We start from the raw sequence: 19948 nt of genomic DNA, 5'->3' as shown, positions 1-19948 counted from the left end.
GGAGCCGGTTGGGCCAGTTGTGGGCCAAGGCGTCCCTGTCCTTCTAAAAATAGGTTGGGCAATGAGTGTTGTCTTTTGACACATGAGTTGCCCTTAGTGAGCGCAGATTGCACTGAGCCCATTCCAAGAGGCAAAGTACCAGGGAGAAAAGGCGTCTTGAGGAGAGGCCTCCCTGGTGATTTATGTAGGACACCACTGTCATGCTGTCCTATCGGACTAAGACGTGGCGGTCCCGTAAGACCGGCAGGAAGTGGCGAAGAGCCAGCCATACTGCCTGCATTTCTAGGCAGTTGATGTGCAGGCCCTCTTCCTGAATCGACCAGTGGCCGACGGCCGGTGTGCCATCGCACAGAGCCCCCCAACCCGTTTTGGAGGCGTCTGTTGTGACCACCTTTCGTCTCCATGTGGTGCCCAGGGGCACACCCTGCTCCAACCAAAGAGGATCCCTCCATGGGGCTAGAGCTGTTACACAGACCTGATCCACCCAGATGCGTAGGTGTCTGAGATGCCAAGCATGTGTAGGACTCTCGGTTTCAGCCAGTACTGCAGCGGACGCATCCGAAGAACGCCCAACTGCAGTACTTGAGACGCGGAGGCCATGAGACCCAGCATCTTCTGAAACGCCTTGAGGGGGCGTGACGCTCCGGGCGTAAAAGAGGCCACGAGCTGCTGAATGGCTAGGGCACGGTCTGGCGCGATTCTGGCCGTCAGACGGTTCGAATCAAAAACCGCCCCCAGGAACGAAATCCGTTGGCTGGGGGACAGAGCGCTTTTGGCAAGGTTGATTCTGAGCCCCAGGCATTCCAGGTGACTGAGGAGGAGGGACCTGTGGGACCTTAGCTCTTCCTCTGACTGTGCTAGAACAAGCCAGTCATCGAGGTAGTTCAGAATGCGGATTCCCGTCTGCCTGAGAAGGGATAGAGCCGCGTCCATGCACTTCGTGAAAGTGCGAGGAGCTAGAGACAGTCCGAATGGAAGGACCATGTATTGATATGCAACCCCTTCATAGGCGAATCTCAAGAATCGTCTGTGATGGGGGGATATCTGGATGTGGAAGTATGCGTCTTTCAGATCCAGGGAGAAGAACCAGTCCCCTGGGTGTATTTGCGAGAGGATCTGTTTCAGTGTAATCATTCTGAAACGCCGTTTCATAAGGGTGCGGTTCAGATGTCTGAGATCGAGGATGGGGCGGAGACCGCCATCCTTTTTGGGTACGAGGAAGTAGCAGCTGTAGAAGTCCGACTCGGTTTGATCTGGAGGAACCAGTTCTATGGCTCCTTTGTCCAGTAAGTTCCCCAACTCCGTGCGCAGAACGTGTGAATTCGCACTCTGGACTCGGGTGGTGATCATCCCGCGGAAACGCGGGGGTCTGCGAGCGAACTGGAGTGAATATCCTTGAGATATTATTCCCATTACCCAATCCGATATCCCGGGGATGGCCCGCCAGGCCTCGGCCCGTATGGCAAGGGGTTGAATGCATTGGGGAGGTATGCCGCCTTTCGGGGGCTTGACTCCTGTGGAGAGTGGAAGAGGAAGGTTGCTCTTTTTCTGACAATGTTTATGTTTTATATAAGTGCCCACTATAACAGCGGTGGGTTGTGCGGGCATTAGAACAGACCCGGTATTCACATTGTGGAACAAAAACACATTTTCGCCGGCACCCGGAACAGAACGGGGTGTTTTGGCACACAAAAGAGCCTTCTTTGAATGAGGTCCAGCCGCAGCGAGACACGGTCCCTTCCTCTTCCTTTCCTCAGCCTCAGGATGGTGCCTGGGGCGCAGGGTCCAGTGTGATCTTTGGCCGGGGTCCCTGACGCTGAGGGTGGGGGAAACGTCTCCCGGAGCGAGATCGTTGACGCGTCTCAGCTCCTGTTACCTTCTGGGCAGCGGGCGGCGTGGCCTTCACCGGCTGCTGAGTCGGCGCTGGCTTGGGGCGAGCCGACGCAGGTCTGGACCCTGCTCTGGAAATTTGCTGTTTTAGAGCTTGCCGGAAGGCGGCCGGGAACAGGAACCAGCGCTGCTGAGAAAACCAGCGAAATCGCTGAGCAGAGAGGTCCAGTCCGCTGCAATGCTTTTCCGACGGCGAAGCTATCAGTCCGAGTAGCGAGGTATAAGTCGTAGCTGAAGGAGAAGAAATCTGAGGACCCTACGGCGATGTGTCTGCTTATATAGCCATAAGCCCCGCCCATTTTGGCGGGCACCATCGCCATAGGTCCGTGCAGCGTCGCTGCCATTGGCTCAAAGTTTTACTTTGCGTGCACCAATGGCCGTGCAGTATTCACTGCATTATTGTAAAGCTTCAGTCATCGGAGAAAAAGGAGTTTTTCCCCATAGCGTCCTGCTACGCAGTACGAGTGAAGTATCGATAGGGAACTCAATACATCTTTATATTTACACAGTACATGTGCTACAGTGATATGATGATATTCTCATCACGGTACAGTGTGACCATTTGTTTTACAGCATTTAAGTTGTGTTGTTTAAGAACACGTGTTTTTTTTTTGGAGACTGACGAAACCATCACTTTTGTTTTGGAGTTAAATAAAATCAGCGATCAACTGAGTTCACCTTGACTAAATGAATGACTCAAGGACATGCTGGTGATGTTCATTTGTCCAACAGTGTTTACACGCACAGGTTTTGTGAAGTGATATCATCTGGATGAACATGATGCTGTATCAGGACACACATGGTAATGCCACATTATTATCTGCTCCAGATGGCCAGATGCATATGGATCATAATAATTGTTCAGGACATCATGTTCCGGTGAAGCGATAGATGTAGACACGTTAACTAAGAATCTTACTGTCACTTCTCTGTCAATGTAAGTTTGGGCTCAGAGACACCTTTGCTTTCTCAGACAGGGCTTAGTATCTTATGTCTGACTGAGACCTGGAATCATCCCGAGAACACATCAGCAGTCTTCACTTTCTCTCATGCACCGTATCAATCTGAGCTCGAGTCAGATAATGAACAGTGTCATGTAAGGAATAATTGACGACGGTCCGTTCAATTATTCGAAAGTTAATGCACAGCCCGAGGTGGTAATGCAGCCACGACGCGAAGCGGAGCATTAACTATCGAATAATTGAACGGACCGGAGCCAATTATTCCGCTTGTAACACGGTTACCATACCACAGGACATTGTTCAAATGTTTAAAGAGTACATAACATGAGATCATGAAAATGACATGTCATGCAGTGTGTAATGTTGCCGTGTTTGAATGTAAGCAGTCTGCCAAGTTGTAAATCCGAAGGTGAAGGAATAACAAAGTTATCGGCTTGGAAAAAAGGGAGTCGACTCTGAATCACACAAATGAGTCGTCCCTAGTCCGATTCGCGAACCGCCGTGGATTTACGTCGCTTCATGTAGTCCCCGCCTACGTTTTGCTGGGACTGCCAGCAAAAACTCCACTCTTCTCCCCCAAACACTGTAGCTCGTGACCCTCATTCACGGTAGACCAATCACAGCAGACTAGACCATCTGACCAATCACATCAGACTAGGCTAGCGGAAAGGAGGGGATTAGACAGATGAATCGCAGAACAAATCATTTGAGAGTCAGTCAAGAAGTAAGGTAAGAATAACTGCTTATTATAACAAAATAATCGTGTTTTTACATAAACTTGTTGTTGGACACTCCATAAACCAAAGTAAGACCTTAAAAATCCCTAGCTATGTACTCTTTAAATTCAATGTTTGTCATGTTATCGTCTTTTAAATGCTGTTGATGGTAGAACTACTTTCTTGTGCTTCTCATTTCCGTTAGAGTAAATGGGCTGTGTGTTTATTGACAGGAAACTGTTTCCATGAACAGTAAAGTGTGACATGATAAATGTCAGATCAAGAGCAGGTGCAGTGTGCGGTGATGGCCTGTAGGCTACACTATATCCTCTGTTGTTTAAACTTGGCGAAGTGATATGGAACTGTAATGCGGTCAGCAGACCTGGAACACCTTCATAGGTGTGCATTTACTGAAAGTTAATACATACCCATAGAACGCTTGTCAACCAATCAGATTGAAGCATTCAGCAGCCCCGTGGTATAATTCTGGATAAGTTTCTTCAGGTACGCATTGAATGTTCTATATTCAACATACGCATTGAATGAGGAGTGTAGTAAAAGCATATACATTTTCTGTCTGGGCACATTTACTTGTTGCCCAAGCTCTTGTCGTTTCAAGTCTGAACTATTGCGGCGCTCGCTTAACCAGCCTTCAAACGGGAATAAATCTGATGATCCAGAATGTCTGGTGTTCAGTCAAGCAAAGCCCTTCACACCTCACTGACTGGCTGTACCTCCCACATCAAATTGGAAACATTGACACTGGAACCCCACACGGCTACCTCAATACACGTCTACAGCAGCGTCTGCCGGATTCTTTACTACACCAAAAATAAAATCCCGTTTGAAACATTCACCAGTTCTCTTCCTCCAGCGTCACCAACAACAGATGCTCTTTCTCTTTGTTTTAAAATGAGCTCAGATACTAAAATGGTTACAGCTTTGATCATGAAATATAATCTTGCTCTAAAACAGATTCTTGGAATGTGCTGTTGTGTTTTTTATGTCATTTTGGCACACATCTTTGCGCCTCAAAATGTACAATGTTCATCTTCATATTTGTCTTCAAAAATGATCAAATTGTATTTTAAAGCATGTGTTTATAAAGCAATATATTTATGAAGCATGTGCTATTGTTCGTGTAACGATACATTACACACAGCTGGCAGACGTTATATTCATTTCTCCATTGCCTTTCCCTGACACACACACATCAGCTGTATGTGTAAATAAAGTGACAGTTTGTCATTTGGAAACAGGTAATTATGGTGAATAGAGTTCACGTGATTACATGTGGCTGTCCTCATAACAACACAAGCATGAGACCTCTCCGCTGACAGCCGCTACAGGGCATCACATTCACACACACAGGGCTTTACCTACGGTCGCGTAACACCTGCTATTAAAAGCTCATCTCGTTCCTCCCCCAAAGCCCAAATATTCCTCCGTTTTCTAATCATGATGAATAACGGGAATTACAGCGTCGGTTCTGCGTCCTTTAAAAGCAGAGCCTAACGGCCTGATTGATCTCTGCGCTTGAGCAGCAGCTGTGGTGCTGAAGAAGAGCAATCCATCAGCAAAAGACAAAACAATATTTAGTGTCCTCTCATCTCATTTGGCCGTGAAACTCTGTTGATCAAATTAGCGCGTGTTCTCAAATGAATCGACTGCGAGGGAGGAAGCGCTGGTTGTGGAGAGCGCTCCCTCGGCACATGCACATTTAATGAGCGTTTAGAGGAGACTTCCAGGGAGTTGTTGGCAAATTACCTGCACATTATAGCAGGTCAATGGAAGTCATGGAAGTAAAGGTGAAAAGCAAATGACCTTGACAACAGTTAAGAGCTCATTACAAACAAGCCCATTAGTGCCCACTCGTCTACATTCAAATCACTTTCTACTGGCATTACAGACAAGGGCGTCTGGCCTATTACCACTGCATCTGTTTCTGTTCTCTGGGCCAGAACAAATGAATCATATAAGACACATTTTCAGACATATCTTCGGATTAATACGCTGACCACTTCTGGGCTCACATTAGTTTGTTTACCTCAACCTGAACATGTGCTGCAGGATTAGGACCAAAGCCAGACAAATCCTCATCTAAACAATGACCAACACACCTCCATGAGGCTCAGAGCCATGCACATCCACAACTAACCACGTGCATACATGACCACTCGTGTACGTTGGTCACTTCAGAATTTTGCCCCAGCAAGAGCTACTACTAGATCCCAGAACACCTTGAAACATCCACAAGGGAAATTCTCTCGCTAGTCAAAAGGTCATTTCATCTTTCTCTACTTTACGAAAACCATGTCTGACATTTGTTTATAATGCACAAGTCTCTTTCTAGGAAAGGGTAATTTACCAGAGAACATAACAGCAGGAATATTTGAATGTTGAATGCCCTTGAACAGATGGGCCCGTCATAAACAGCCCAGACTGCATTCCATGTCGATGAATCACAATAACACAAAAATCACAGCTTTTATGGGGAATGAATGTGAAACGTGTGAATGGCGGGGTTATGAGCGAGGGGCTGTGGATTAAACATTCAGCCTTGAACGCTCTCCGAACATGACGGACAGGCGCGAGGACACATGCACATGCATGCTCCACGCAGGGAGCTCGCCAGGGAGACCAAATTCCACCCTTCAGAGCCATAGCTGTCAACCCTCGGCCTCGCTTTCCAAGATTTCTACGACAGCACGTCACCAATCCTGAAGAAATGAGCGTCTGCTCTAAGCAGCTCTGCAGAACAAAAGCAGCATATCTGAGATTTCCAGGGAATACGCAAGCGGTTTTTCTCTGGCGGATGCATTCCTCTTCGCTTCTATTTGGTATTGTTTGCCTCAATATCAACTGAGAAATGTGCATTTTTACCCTTGATGTCAGGCTGGAGTGTGTCTGTATATATCCACAGGGACATCCAGTGCCTTGACAACGTCCTTGTACAGAATATTCCCGAAATAAAACATTGTCTGAGCGCTGCTGCTGCATTTTAGTCTTGGGACAGTTTTTAACACTATGTCTTGGTGATGGCTGGGGTTTGTTTTCACCAACACTGTACGTGAAAAATACTGTGCTGAGCTCTCGTGTGGTATACCAACAGAAAGAGGAAAGTCATTCAAGGCAAGGTTAACAAAATTGGTCCAAAGTAACATTTTAACCCTTCATAAGAGGTCTGAAGCCTCACAGTATCCACATACACTACTATGTGGACAAAAGTAGGCTATGGACTGGTTGCCCAAGTTGGCGCCGGTGAGCTTTTGCGACACCGCAGACTAACTTTGTGATTGATTGTTGCGTCCCGCCCCTTTTCCGCATTCGGTATGGACAAACAAATTGCTTATCGCAGGAATGTCATCGTATCGCGTTTGGTTAGGATGCGGTGTTAGGTGTGTGCATACATTGTTTAAGATGATGAGAGATGAGAACTTCTGGCGAGCAGCCTTGTGAAAATCAGGCTAGAGACAATCTATAAGTGCATCCGGAGCTTGATAAAACTGCACAAATGTTCATTGTTAATTATTATAGGGAATCATAATTATTACTGTCAATGTCAATAATAGGCACAACTTGCACTTATAAATGTGATGCATGTCCGTGAAAACCAGGCTAAAGTCTCAAAATCTAGCATCAGAGTTGGATTTGAACCATTTAATTCAATATGATTATCTGTAAGTCTGTGACATGGCCTTAGTAAGTCAAAATCAAACGTCTATAAAATCAAGATATAAAGATTACACTTGCCCTGATGAAAAAAACAATAGAGCCCTGCCCAAAACACAACAGAACATTGAATGGATTTAATGGTTATAATGGGAACTGTATTGGTTTTAATGAAAACTATAATGGTGTCTACTGGATTCTGTTGGTGGGATGTTATCTGGAATATGGGAATCACTAGAACATCATTAAATCCTGTTAGAATATGCCCCAAGCCATGTCCAAAAATGGAAAATGTATGATTTATAAATGCATTTTAAAGGAAACCACTAACATTTCATGATGGTTTCTATTTTTTTTAGCGGGGTGGGTTTATGTGGAAATCACAAATAAATGACTTTAACTGGGCTTTCACAGACTGGATCACTAATGTGCATCAAAAAAGTGCTTTAGGGATTCTATACATATATCATCTATTCTAAAAGTAACTCTTAACTGGCTGAGTTAGACAGCGATTAACAAAACCAGCAAGTCCCGGGCTCTCATTGACTGTTAAAGCCTTACAAAAAGTTGCTTACAATCAATTGATATGTTAAGCATGTAGAGGCATACTGTATGCTTTCGTGAGTATGGTGGTGCTCATGGGGTGATGATGTGGGACGGGTGAGTATGAGGCTGGGTGGGAAAAATCACAGCGTACTCACTACAAAAAACTAGACTACCCTAACTGGTGGTACGTTTGAGATTAGCTATTTTCAGTAGTTCAGTATGTTTAGGATTGTTGGTTTGTATGGGTGTAGACAACTATTATTATGACTAAATCAAACAAATCTTATTAATCGTCAGTTTACTATCTACAAACTAACGGATGAGCCCAAAATATAAAAACTATTGTGACGAGGGAGGCGGGACGAGAGCCGTGAGGGAACGATGCGAGACCGGTGAAACGCACAGCTGACACTCATTATCGCTCGCGCCACCGGCGTCACATCGTTCCCTCACGGCTCTCGTCCCGCCTCCCTCGTCACAACTATGCTTTCTGGACATCCTTTTATTTTTATGCGAATCATTTAAGGTTAAAGAAACTCTCAACATGTATTCGTAGATCTTATCTGTGAGTAAACAACTCTTTCTATTCCTTTGGGACAGTCTACTAGCGATATTTGCGCTGTTTCAGGGATGAACCTCCTTCCAGGTTCTGCTGACCACTAAACTGTCTGTTTGTTTCATTGTGAACATGGCCATGCGCTGTTCTCGTGATTGGATGAATAACTCACATGAAGTTGACACAGCCTGTACCGGGTGGAGGGGCGATCCAGATGAAGCTCAGGCTGGTGGACGGCAGGTGACTGACGTGTGACGCCACCACGCTGCACACAAACTGAGTCCCGAACTGCCTGTCGGACATCACACCTGAGTCAAACACGCACACACAGAGAGATGCGTGAAGACATGTCATACAATAACATGAACAAAAAATCTCTTCTTCTCTGTAAAAGCTGCACATACTCAGCAAAACTTCATAATAAAACAACAGCAAAGATGACAAATAAAATCTAAAGGTAATATAGCAGCAGTAACAGTAGCTGAAATAAATATTCATTCATAGCTTTACTTGACAAAATCAACGACAACAAAAAATATGCATTTGAATCATCTCAACCATGGTAACAAATTGATTTCATTTTGTTTTCTGTATGTAATGGTGGGACATACTGCATGTGTTGTCTGGGTTATTGGGTTATTGTTTCCTGCATCCTGTTTCCTGTTTCCTGCATCGCTGCCGGCAGCTTGTTTGTATCAGTGCGCTTACCACTTCGCTCTAATATTAGTGTGTTTTATTATCGTTAATTATTATTGTCGTTGCTAACTTATCCTGATATCTCAATAACCCTGTTCCTGTTATTTACTTGGAAGAGTCTAAACCAAATGTGATAGTTAACTTAACGCCGTTAGCATAGCAATAGCTTGTTAGCTTGCTTTCTGTTCATACTGTGGAATATCTTCTTGCCTCTGGTTTGTCTTGTGTGCTAACTTTTTCTCTTTTTAAGCGAGTATACTACGATCCATCGAGCAACCTTGGTAAGTTGGAATTGCACTTCAAATCCGGTGAGTTATGGCTTCTATTCCTATTATTGTTACTTGCACCTCATGTCATATGTTTAGCTTAGCCTTCTCTGTCAGCTGCGAGGGCTTTATATGTGATAAATGCAGGGAAATAGTTAGGCTGACAGAGAAGATCTTAGAATTAGAGTCTCGCATCCAATCCTTATCTGAGGATAGTAAGAGTTTAACGACGATAGAAAACACTTTGGATGCGAGCAACATTAGCGCACACAGCTCGGTTCCGGTTGAAAATCCTCCGCAGCTGGGAAACTTCGTGACTGTGAGACGGCGTAGTCGCAGGACAAAACATCACTCGACCGTTCCGATTACAGTCTCGAACAGGTTTGCCCCGCTCAGTGACGCACCGACTGAGAAACCTGCTGAAAGTGCCCTAGTTATCGGTGATTCTATTGTTCGGAACGTTAACATAGAGGCACCAGCCACCATAGTCCAATGTTTACCGGGAGCCAGAGCGCCTGACATCAAGTCAAATTTAAATGTGCTGGCTAAGGCTAATCGTAAATTCAGTAAGATTGTCATTCACGTCGGCACAAATGATGTTCGACTCCGTCAATCGGAGATCACAAAAGATAACATTAAAGAGGTGTGTGAGCTCGCAAGCATGATGTCAGACACTGTAATATTCTCTGGCCCCCTCACTGCTTATCGTGGTGATGAGATTTATAGCAGATTATCATCACTAAATGGCTGGTTGTCTGAGTGGTGCCTGCAGAATGATATAGTTTTTATAAATAACTGGAAGAGTTTTGAGGGCAGACCTGACCTGTTGAAACGAGATGGTCTCCATCCCTCCTGGGCTGGGACTTCCATCCTGTCTAGAAATATGGCAAAAAGTCTTAATGCTAATGCTAAAACTTGACTCGCTGGGGCCCAGGTCAGGGAGCAGACAGTATGGCTTAACCAACTGTCTGCTTGCCGTCTCACGTCGCAGAATACACAAAATGTACAACATGTAGTAATCCGTTCTCCCAAACATCACAAAATAGAGACTGTGTCTGTCCCCCGGATTAGCAAACATAAAATAATGCGTAAACCTCTTGAAAGTAATTTAATAAACGTTAAACAAACTAAACATGAACAAAATACAGATAATCAACTGTTACGACTCGGATTGCTAAATATTAGATCTCTCTCTAATAAAGCACTTTTTGTTAACGATATGATAACAGATCATAAAATAGACATGCTCTGTTTGACAGAAACATGGCTAAAACCAGATGATTATATTGCTTTAAATGAATCTGTCCCCCAAGATTATTATTATAAACACGAGCCTCGTCTAAAAGGCAGAGGGGGAGGTGTCGCAGCACTTTACAATAACTCTCTTAGCATTTCCCAGAAGTCGAACTCTAAATATAATTCTTTTGAAGTCATGGTTCTTCATGTTTCAACACCTAATACTAAAGATAAAACACTTTTTAAATTGATTCTAGCTATTGTATATAGGCCTCCAGGGCACCACACAGATTTTATTAAAGAATTTGGTGGGTTCTTATCAGAACTAGTACTGGCCGCAGATAGACTCCTTGTCGTTGGTGACTTTAACATCCACGTAGATAACGTTACAGATGCCTTAGGAATGGCTTTCAAAGACACTCTTAACTCCATGGGCATTAGTCAACATGTGTCAGGACCCACTCACCTTCGTAATCATACTTTAGATTTAATACTGTCTTACGGTATAAATGTGGACGACGTTAAAATCCTTCAGCAGAGTGAAGACATTTCGGATCATTATCTGGTATTATGTTTGCTTCACTGGCCTACGGCTGCAAATAAAACTCATTGTTACAAATATGGTAGAACAATAACTTCAACTACCAAAGATGCGTTTCTCGATAATCTGCCCGAATTGTCTCAAATCATGAGAAATAACGTTGAAGATCTTGACATTACCACTGAAAATTTTAATTCCACCTTCTCGGTAACGCTAGACAAAGTTGCTCCACTACGTTTAAAGAAGATTAAAAATGGCAGCCCCACACCGTGGTATAATGAACACACTCAGGCTCTAAAGAAAGCGGCCCGAAAAATGGAGCGCAACTTTAAGAAAACTAAATTAGAGGTATTTCGTACAGCATGGAAGGATAGTATTCGAAAATACAGGAAAGCCCTAAAAACTTCTAGATCCGCCTACTTTTCATCACTAATAGAAGAAAACCAGCACAACCCTAGGTTTTTATTTAACACGGTGGCTAAATTAACAAAAAATAAATCGTCAGTGACTTCTGATCCTGTATATCAGCATAGCAGTGATGAATTTATGAACTACTTCACATATAAAATCCAAGATATTAGAGAAAAAATTATAACAATGCAATCAGAAGTGAAACCCGCTGAACAAACTAACTACAGCGCCCTTAAGGAGAAAATGCAATTATTTTATACCGTAGATCAAGATGAGCTGTCTAAAATTATTAGATCATCTAAATCAACAACATGCATACTAGACCCTATACCTACAAATCTACTGAAAGAGATGCTCCCAGAAATTATAGATCCTCTTCTTGGTATTATTAACTCATCTCTGACATTAGGACATGTGCCTAAAGCATATAAGGTGGCTGTTATAAGGCCCCTTGTCAAAAAACCCCAACTCGACCCTAGAGAACTAAGGAACTACAGGCCTATATCGAATCTACCTTTCATATCTAAAGTTCTGGAAAAAGTAGTTTCAACTCAATTATGCTCCTTCCTCCAAAGGAATGACATCAATGAAGAATTCCAGTCTGGATTTAGAGCATGTCACAGTACAGAGACTGCTTTGATCAGAGTTACAAATGATCTGCTATTGGCGTCTGACCGAGGTTGTATCTCGTTATTGGTGCTGCTAGACCTTAGTGCTGCATTCGATACCATTGACCACAGCACACTCCTACATAGACTCGAAAATTATGTCGGCATTAAGGGAATAGCTTTGAAATGGTTTAAATCTTATTTATCCGACCGTTTTCAATTTGTAGCAATAAACAATGAGGTGTCACGCAAATCGCAAGTCCAGTACGGTGTACCACAGGGCTCAGTCTTAGGGCCTCTGCTCTTCGCATTATACATGCTACCTCTAGGAGATATAATAAAGTGACACGGAGTTAGCTTTCACTGTTATGCTGATGATACTCAACTTTATATTTCCTCGAAGCCTCATGAAACACAGCAGTTCCATCGAATAATGGAATGCATAGTCGATATAAAAAACTGGATGAGTAACAACTTTTTATTACTGAACTCGGACAAAACGGAAGTGTTACTTATTGGACCGAAAACTGCTATAAGTAACAACCAAGAATACTGTTTAACTATTGACGGATGTTCCATAAAACCCTCGTCGTCAGCAAAGAATCTTGGCGTTCTATTCGATAGTAATCTGTCATTTGAGAGCCACGTCGCCAACACCTGTAAAATTGCGTTTTTCCATTTTAAGAATATATCTAAACTACGTCATATGCTGTCAATCTCAGATGCAGAGAAGTTAATTCATGCATTCATGACATCAAGACTAGATTACTGTAATGCACTGTTAGGTGGTTGCCCTGCAGGCTTATTACAAAAACTCCAATTGGTCCAAAACGCGGCAGCTCGAGTTCTTACACGTACAAAAAAGTATGAACATATTAGCCCGGTTCTGTCAACCTTGCACTGGTTACCTATAAAGCATCGCGTTAACTTTAAAATCTTGCTTATTACCTATAAAGCCTTACATGGTTTAGCTCCTCAGTACTTGAATGAACTCCTTTTGTATTACAGTCCTTCACGTGCATTACGCTCTCAGGCGTCCTGTCAGTTGGTAATACCTAGAATTTCAAAATCAAGTGCAGGTGGTAGATCCTTTTCCTATCTAGCGCCTAAACTTTGGAATAGTCTTCCCTGCACTGTCCGGGAGGCAGACACACTCTGTCAGTTTAAATCTAGACTAAAGACGCATCTTTTTAATCTTGCATACACTACTCTTCCATAATATAAATCCTCTGAGGGCTTAGGCAGCATTAGTTAGATCAACCGGAACCAAAAACACAACTGATGTACTTGTTGCATCAAAGAGTACAGAACAGTACTCTACTCTCAGCCAGTCTTGTCTCATTGTTCCAAGGTTACCACAGCGAGCAGGATGCAGTTCGTGGCCTGACCTGATGGTAGAGCGGAGAATGGGAAGTGGGGACCTGACAAGAGCTGAGATGATAGAGCTGGATAAAGAAGGACGCGGTCTCTTGACATGTCTTCACCACAAAATTTCAAATGCTATTAGATTATTAATGATAATCTTAAACTATAATTTATTTTACTATTAAGTTTATTTATTTTATTTAGTCTTGTTGTGCAAGTTCTCTGGAGCTTGTGCAGAGGCAGCAGCTTTTGCCAGAGGGGAACTGGAATCCCCTGGTTGGGCCTGGGTTCTCATGAGGTTTTTTTTCTCGATTAGAGTTTTGGGTTCCTCGCCACCGTTTGCATACTGTTTTTGCACTATCTGCCTGACCGGGGGGGCTGCTTTAGAATTTTAAAGTTTTACTTAATTAATATTGCATATAGGAATTTATAGTCTGTTTTATTTGACCTGTGCTTCTCTCTCCTTTATCCTAAATGTGTGCTCTCACTGAGCGTGTGTGTGTGTGTGTGTGCGTACTTGTCTGTGTACGTACGTGTGTGTGTGTGTGTGTGTGTGTTGTGTGTGTGTGTGTGTGCATGCGCATCCGTGTGTGTGTGTGTGTCTCTGTGTCTGTGTGTGTTGGTGCGTGTGCGTGTGCGTGTTGTGTGGAGTGTTTTGTGTGTGGGTATGTCTGTCTTCTGTGTTTTTAACCTTTTCTTGTTTTTGCAGGTACAACTTTGATTGTTTTGCTTGTAGTCAATGTGTCTCATGTGCAGCTGCTTTGTAACAATGAAAATTGTAAAAGCGCTATATAAATAAAGTTGAGTTGAGTAATGTAGTATAAACTAAAGTGATGTCTGTCTTCTTTTCTTCCCACACTAGAGCACTTTCAGCAGCACGTGATAATGCTTGAATCATTTCATCATCCCATCAGTGTGGTCCTGACTGAAGAAAAGAAAGACACCTTATAATAGACTAGACCTCAGGAATAAACCATGAAGAAGGATTCCCTCAAGGATTCTAAGCAAGCATCGTTTGGAATGAAATGTTTTCATATAAATAAATGTTCATACATGCTACATTTCTTGTTATTGGATGATGAACGTGGTTGTAGCAGCATTTCATTGATGATTTTTATTTGATTATCATTTTTAACATAATATAGTCTGACTGAAATCAAATAGACACCAAACTACTTTTTCCCAGTAATGCTTTTATAGTATAACGCCTATATACGTGTGTGTGTGTGTGTGTGTGTGTGTGTGTGTGTGTGTGTGTGTGTGTGTGTGTGTGTGTGTGTGTGTGTGTGTGTGTGTGTGTGTGTGTTGCCTGTTGTGNNNNGTGTGTGTGTGTGTGTGTGTGTGTGTGTGTGTGTGTGTGTGTGTGTGTGTGTGTGTGTGTGTGTGTGTGTGTGTGTGTGTGTGTGTGTGTATTTTTGTTTTTCGTTGCTTTTCTATATTTTATATTCTTTATTAAGCTATATCTCAATTTGTTCTCAATGCTTGATTCTGATTGGCCAGTCGCGACATTTGCAGGTTCGTTATTCCCAGATAACAACCGCTTAAAACTAATAACACACGGTTGTCATGATCCTGCCTCACCTTGTCATACTTTCTAGTCTTGTGGCAGGGTCATGACAGCCCCACGTGGTTTGTGTGAGACACATGGCATTGTTTGTTTAGGCGTGCCATGTGTTCTCCGGTCTCGTCTTTGTCCCCGCCCTCTCGTTTCCTCATTATTGACTGTAATGATTTAATGCCCCGCACCTGTTCCCTCTTGATTTTATCCCCTATTTAATGCCCCTGTGTTTTCGGTCGCGTGCTGGTTCATTTTGCTTTGTGTATGACGTTCCGTCATCTCAAACTCTTTGGATTAAATCGGGTAAAGTCCAGTATAAGTCAAGTTGTGTAGTTCTAGTTTATGTCAAGTGTTGTTTTAGTCTGTGTAATAAGCGGCCGGCTGTTATCGCCCCTTCAGTGAGAAACAAGACCCTCCGCTTCACGCCCTGATCACACTGGCAGGGTTATTTCTACGATAACAAACGGCTGCCCGTACATTATCACTTACTTGTTTAACGTGCTGTTTGACATCTTTCCTGTACAGCTGCTTTGATACGATACAAATTGGAAAACGCGCCATAAAAATAAACTTGACTTGACACACTTTCATAGTAAACATCTCGTGTAGCACTGAAATAATGGCACCAGTCTAAGCAAAGCTATGAACAATGTTCTTTCACATGCAGATATTTGACCAGAGAGCCGTCTCTCATGATTAATGACAGTGAACTCCCACGGCCCACCCGCACTTCAGCTGAAAGAAATGTCTGACATCGATTTTGAACTTCATTCTATAGGCTCATAAGACATTTCCTGTGCACATGGCTGTAAATGAGAGGATATGGCACAGAGCAGATGGGCACAGACTGGCACACATTAATATGCACATTTATCATTTCAGCTCAACACACACATCAATGCCATCGAACCGACTGCTTACTGTCAACTGTGCCATTCATTCTGATAAGACACGTACTGACTAAAATGCACTGCAAGTCGCTTCGGATGAAAGCCTCTGGCAAATAAATGTAGATGTAATGAGGGCACTACAGCTGATGACGTTTCATTAGCACTTTACAACAACAGATGGGTAGTACCCCCCAAAAGCTGTACTAATACTAAAAATACAAAAGAGGGTTAGGGGACACGAGTAGACGGGAAAGTTTCTTTCTGTTCTGTTCTGTCTGTCCACCGCCCACGTGGTCACTTCTCTTTCTCTGACAGTACCGTCTCATCATCCGTCTTAACAGGCCATAATGAAACAGCAGGGTATGAATATTTATCAATCAAACACACAGTTTGTGAATGGCTGGTTCAGCCATCGTTAAGAGAGAACTCTTATTAAACAATGTGAAATAAAAAACAAGCGGAAAAAGAAAGCGTGTTTGATAAAGTGCTATAACAAATAATGCTGTTGTCGTTGACATGTGGAAGTATTGAATGTGCCCAAAAGCTGCTTTGTTCCCCTGAGAAACTGACCTGGGGTCAACTTGCAGCCGGGGTCAGTGCAGAAACTAGAGGTCCAAAAGCATTTTCATCACTTGGCAACACTTTCCTGCATTGCCATTGGTCCATTTCATAATATGCCAATCATTGTATGCTCTTATTGTCACGCCGATGACAGAAGTGCTCTTTGTGTTGCCAAGAAGAAGCTGTGTGCCCGATTCTGAGATGCAGGGTGCCCGTGGCCAACGGGAGAGACCGAGACAATGAGCAGAGAATTATTGGCCAGAAGACAATTCGACCACCTGGGGGATGTTTATAATCATACATAGCTTTTATTCGTTACACGATATTTTACGCTTGACTACTGTAGATGCCTTTGGAAAGGATTGATAATTGTTGCAGGGTAAAGATGACGACCCTGCTCCGATGTTAACCAGTAGTCACCTGAGAGAGTTGATCAAAAGAGAGATTTTCAACATTAAATCGAGCTTCACTAGGAAGCTTAAATTTGATCCTTACGGTCCTTAGATCATTACACAAAACATCAATACGTCGTCCTTTCATACATCAACACAGTATTTCTAGAAAATAATTTGTTACATTTTCTATAGCGCTTTCTGGGCACTCAAAGCGCTTTACATGGAAGGGGGAATCTCCTCAACCACCACCTGGATGAAAACACATCATAGACATATTTGATTGTACTTTTTCTCTTATGATCAGTTCATCTCACTCTAGGAATGATCATATTCATCATGCTTTCTCTTTACGTTAACATTGTTTGGTGATGCGTCTGAATCTGGCCTTTTAGCTGGATAGTCTGAATGGCATGGTACATTTTCACAGTACATCTGAAGATTAATTTCAACAGAAATTAATCAAATAATGAATCATTAAACAGAGAGTGCAGTCATGACCACACATCTAATAAAGCTGACACATACGCATCTGATTAAAGAGAATATGGACTAAATAAATTAGATCACACTTTCTTTGCCGAGTAAATGAGTTCAATTACTCACATGTATACATTTTAAAACAATATGGTTTTGTTAAACTCTTAGAAAATGTTCCCCGGCAAGGTCAATGATTTAAAGGGGACATCTGATATTCTTGATCCACAAAATGATAGACCTATTTCAATAATTAGTGTTATTGCTAAAATATTTGAGAAATTAATTTGGTTACACTTTATTTTACAGTGCCCGTGTTACAGTGTAATTATACATTTAAGTACTGAGTAATAAAAAGTAACTTCATGTACTTACTATAGGGTTAGGGTTAGGATTAGGGTTTGGTTCAGGGTTAGTTACATGTAATTATGCATAATTTATAGTAAATACTATAGTAAATACTTGTAACATGTGTAACAAGGGCACTGTAAAATAAAGTGTTACCATTAATTTATAAACAGTTATTCACATATTTTAAAAAATAATAATGTTTTATCACCTTTCCAGTCAGGGTTTAGATCAAATTATTCAGCAACAAGTACTCTTTTGAAATTGACCAATGATATATTCTCAGCATTTGACAATGGTGATTTCACTGGGGCCATTTTTATTGACCTAAAAAGGCTTTTGACCATAGTGGATCATTATTTATTATTAGATAAGCTTTACTCAGTCGGGTTTTCCTGCAAGGTTTTATTATGATTCAATTCTTATTTACATAATAGAAAACAATGTGTGGCTATACAAGGGAATCACTCTGATTGGTTTATTCAAGAAAGAGGTGTACTCCAGGGCACCACATTGGGTCCTCTTCTTTTTTCTATTTTTATTAATGACCTTCCTTTGATTTTGGCACACTCTTCTGTTCATCAATACGCTGATTTATACGTCAAATCCAGACTTGCCCCAATATTCTCCAATTTGATTTTAATATTTTGGAGAACTGGCTTAAATGTAATAAACTTTTACCAAACAAAACTAAATCCCATCTCATGGTCTTTGGCACAAGGAATATGCTCAAATTAAAATATCATAATCTGAATGTAATGTGTAATGATGGCACAAAAATAGGTAGAGTATATCAAATTAAATATTTGAGATTGTGGTTGGATCCTGAATTAACTTTCAAACCACATAATTGATTATTTACTTCGTGAAATAAAATTCGCTAATAGTATATTATTTCAGTCTAAACATTGTTTTACATTCACTGTTCATAAAAAACTTGCTCTTCAACTGATATTACCATTGTTTGATTATGCAGATATAGTTTATCAGAATACATCTAAAACTAATCTTTTGTCTCTTACTACTGCTTATAATAATGTGTGCAGATTTGTTATTGGATTACTACCCTCAAGTTGTTCCAAACCTGTATACATTTCTTTGTTCTGCTGAACACAGATGAAGAATATTAGCAATTTTCAGTTCTGGGACATCATTGATTACCATAGTGGGAAAAGTCAAAGATTGGGTAACACACTCAGTTTCTGCCAATCTCATATTAATCTTGAGTACATATACAGTAGTATTGCATACTTTGTATCTTCGAAGAGTATTTAGTTTGATCACATTTATAAAAGAGAGATACAGCTGTACAATTATTTCCAGAAAAACATGAGCTGCTGGAGGTAGGCAGTGGGATGGAACTACAGGACGAGCACACAATACATCATCGCATTAATCCCTCGGTGGTTTTTTATGTTATGCACGTACACAATGATTGCCAACAAAGAACAAACATATGCCTTAATTTGACTTACCGCGCCATCTATCAGTTTCAAACCATCTCCAAATCCAGCGTTATATCCACCGTTTATATAACATCCATCACTGAAATGCAGTGAACAAACAGACACACCTAAACTTCACATTATCGCAATAGTAACAAGCTACAGCTGCAGGCTCACAGCGCAGCCAATCTTGACACAGCGCAGACAACCTTGATGGTAAGCGGGACTCGCTCGTCGGTTGGCACGTGGGTGGGCTCTTTCTTTTGCCTCGTCGTGCTCTTCTGGGAGAATTGCCCAATAAAATAAGATATAAGATCCCTGTTACGAAACCAGGATCCAGACTTTTAAAAAAACTTTCCGAAACAAGTTGTAGTGCTGGGGGAGTGTATCAAGGACAGCAATACTACGCCATACGTCCAACTCGTTTTTTGAAAAGTTGACCATGTTAAGCATGAGAATCTTGCATGTTCAACACTGTAAAGAAGTCAGAATGCATGACATAGCATGTTATCGCGCCTTTAAAATGGTAGTCAAAGCTGCCCTGAAACTGTTTGCATTCCTAAATTCTTCAAAATATCTCATACTGTTTTCAAAAGAACAAAACATTTTAAAAAACAATTTCCCGGAACGGAAAATTGCTAATATTCTTCCAAATATCTTTCTTTGTGTTCAACCGAACACAGACATTTATACAGGTTTGGAACGACTCCAGGGTGAGTAAATGGTGACAGAATAATTTTTGGGGGGTGAACTATTCCTTTAATTATCCCTGCTATCTCCAACAGTATTTGATGCCATACACCTCACAATAT

At 42.0% G+C, this 19948-nt stretch overlaps 1 protein-coding gene across 4 annotated transcripts in view; it reads right to left on the bottom strand.

The window, feature by feature from the left end:
• Positions 1 to 19948, bottom strand: part of reln (reelin) — a 146366-nt gene that overhangs the window by 75881 nt on the left and 50537 nt on the right. For all 4 annotated transcript variants that reach the window (XM_057348039.1, XM_057348037.1, XM_057348038.1 and 1 more), the window contains exon 3: positions 8515 to 8650. In XM_057348039.1, the coding sequence (XP_057204022.1) occupies positions 8515 to 8650 (136 nt within the window). The remainder of the gene's footprint in view (positions 1 to 8514; positions 8651 to 19948) is intronic.

Source organism: Triplophysa rosa, linkage group LG12 (assembly GCF_024868665.1).
Source record: "Triplophysa rosa linkage group LG12, Trosa_1v2, whole genome shotgun sequence".
Lineage (NCBI taxonomy): Eukaryota > Metazoa > Chordata > Actinopteri > Cypriniformes > Nemacheilidae > Triplophysa > Triplophysa rosa.
This window is presented reverse-complemented; position numbering and strand designations above follow the sequence as displayed.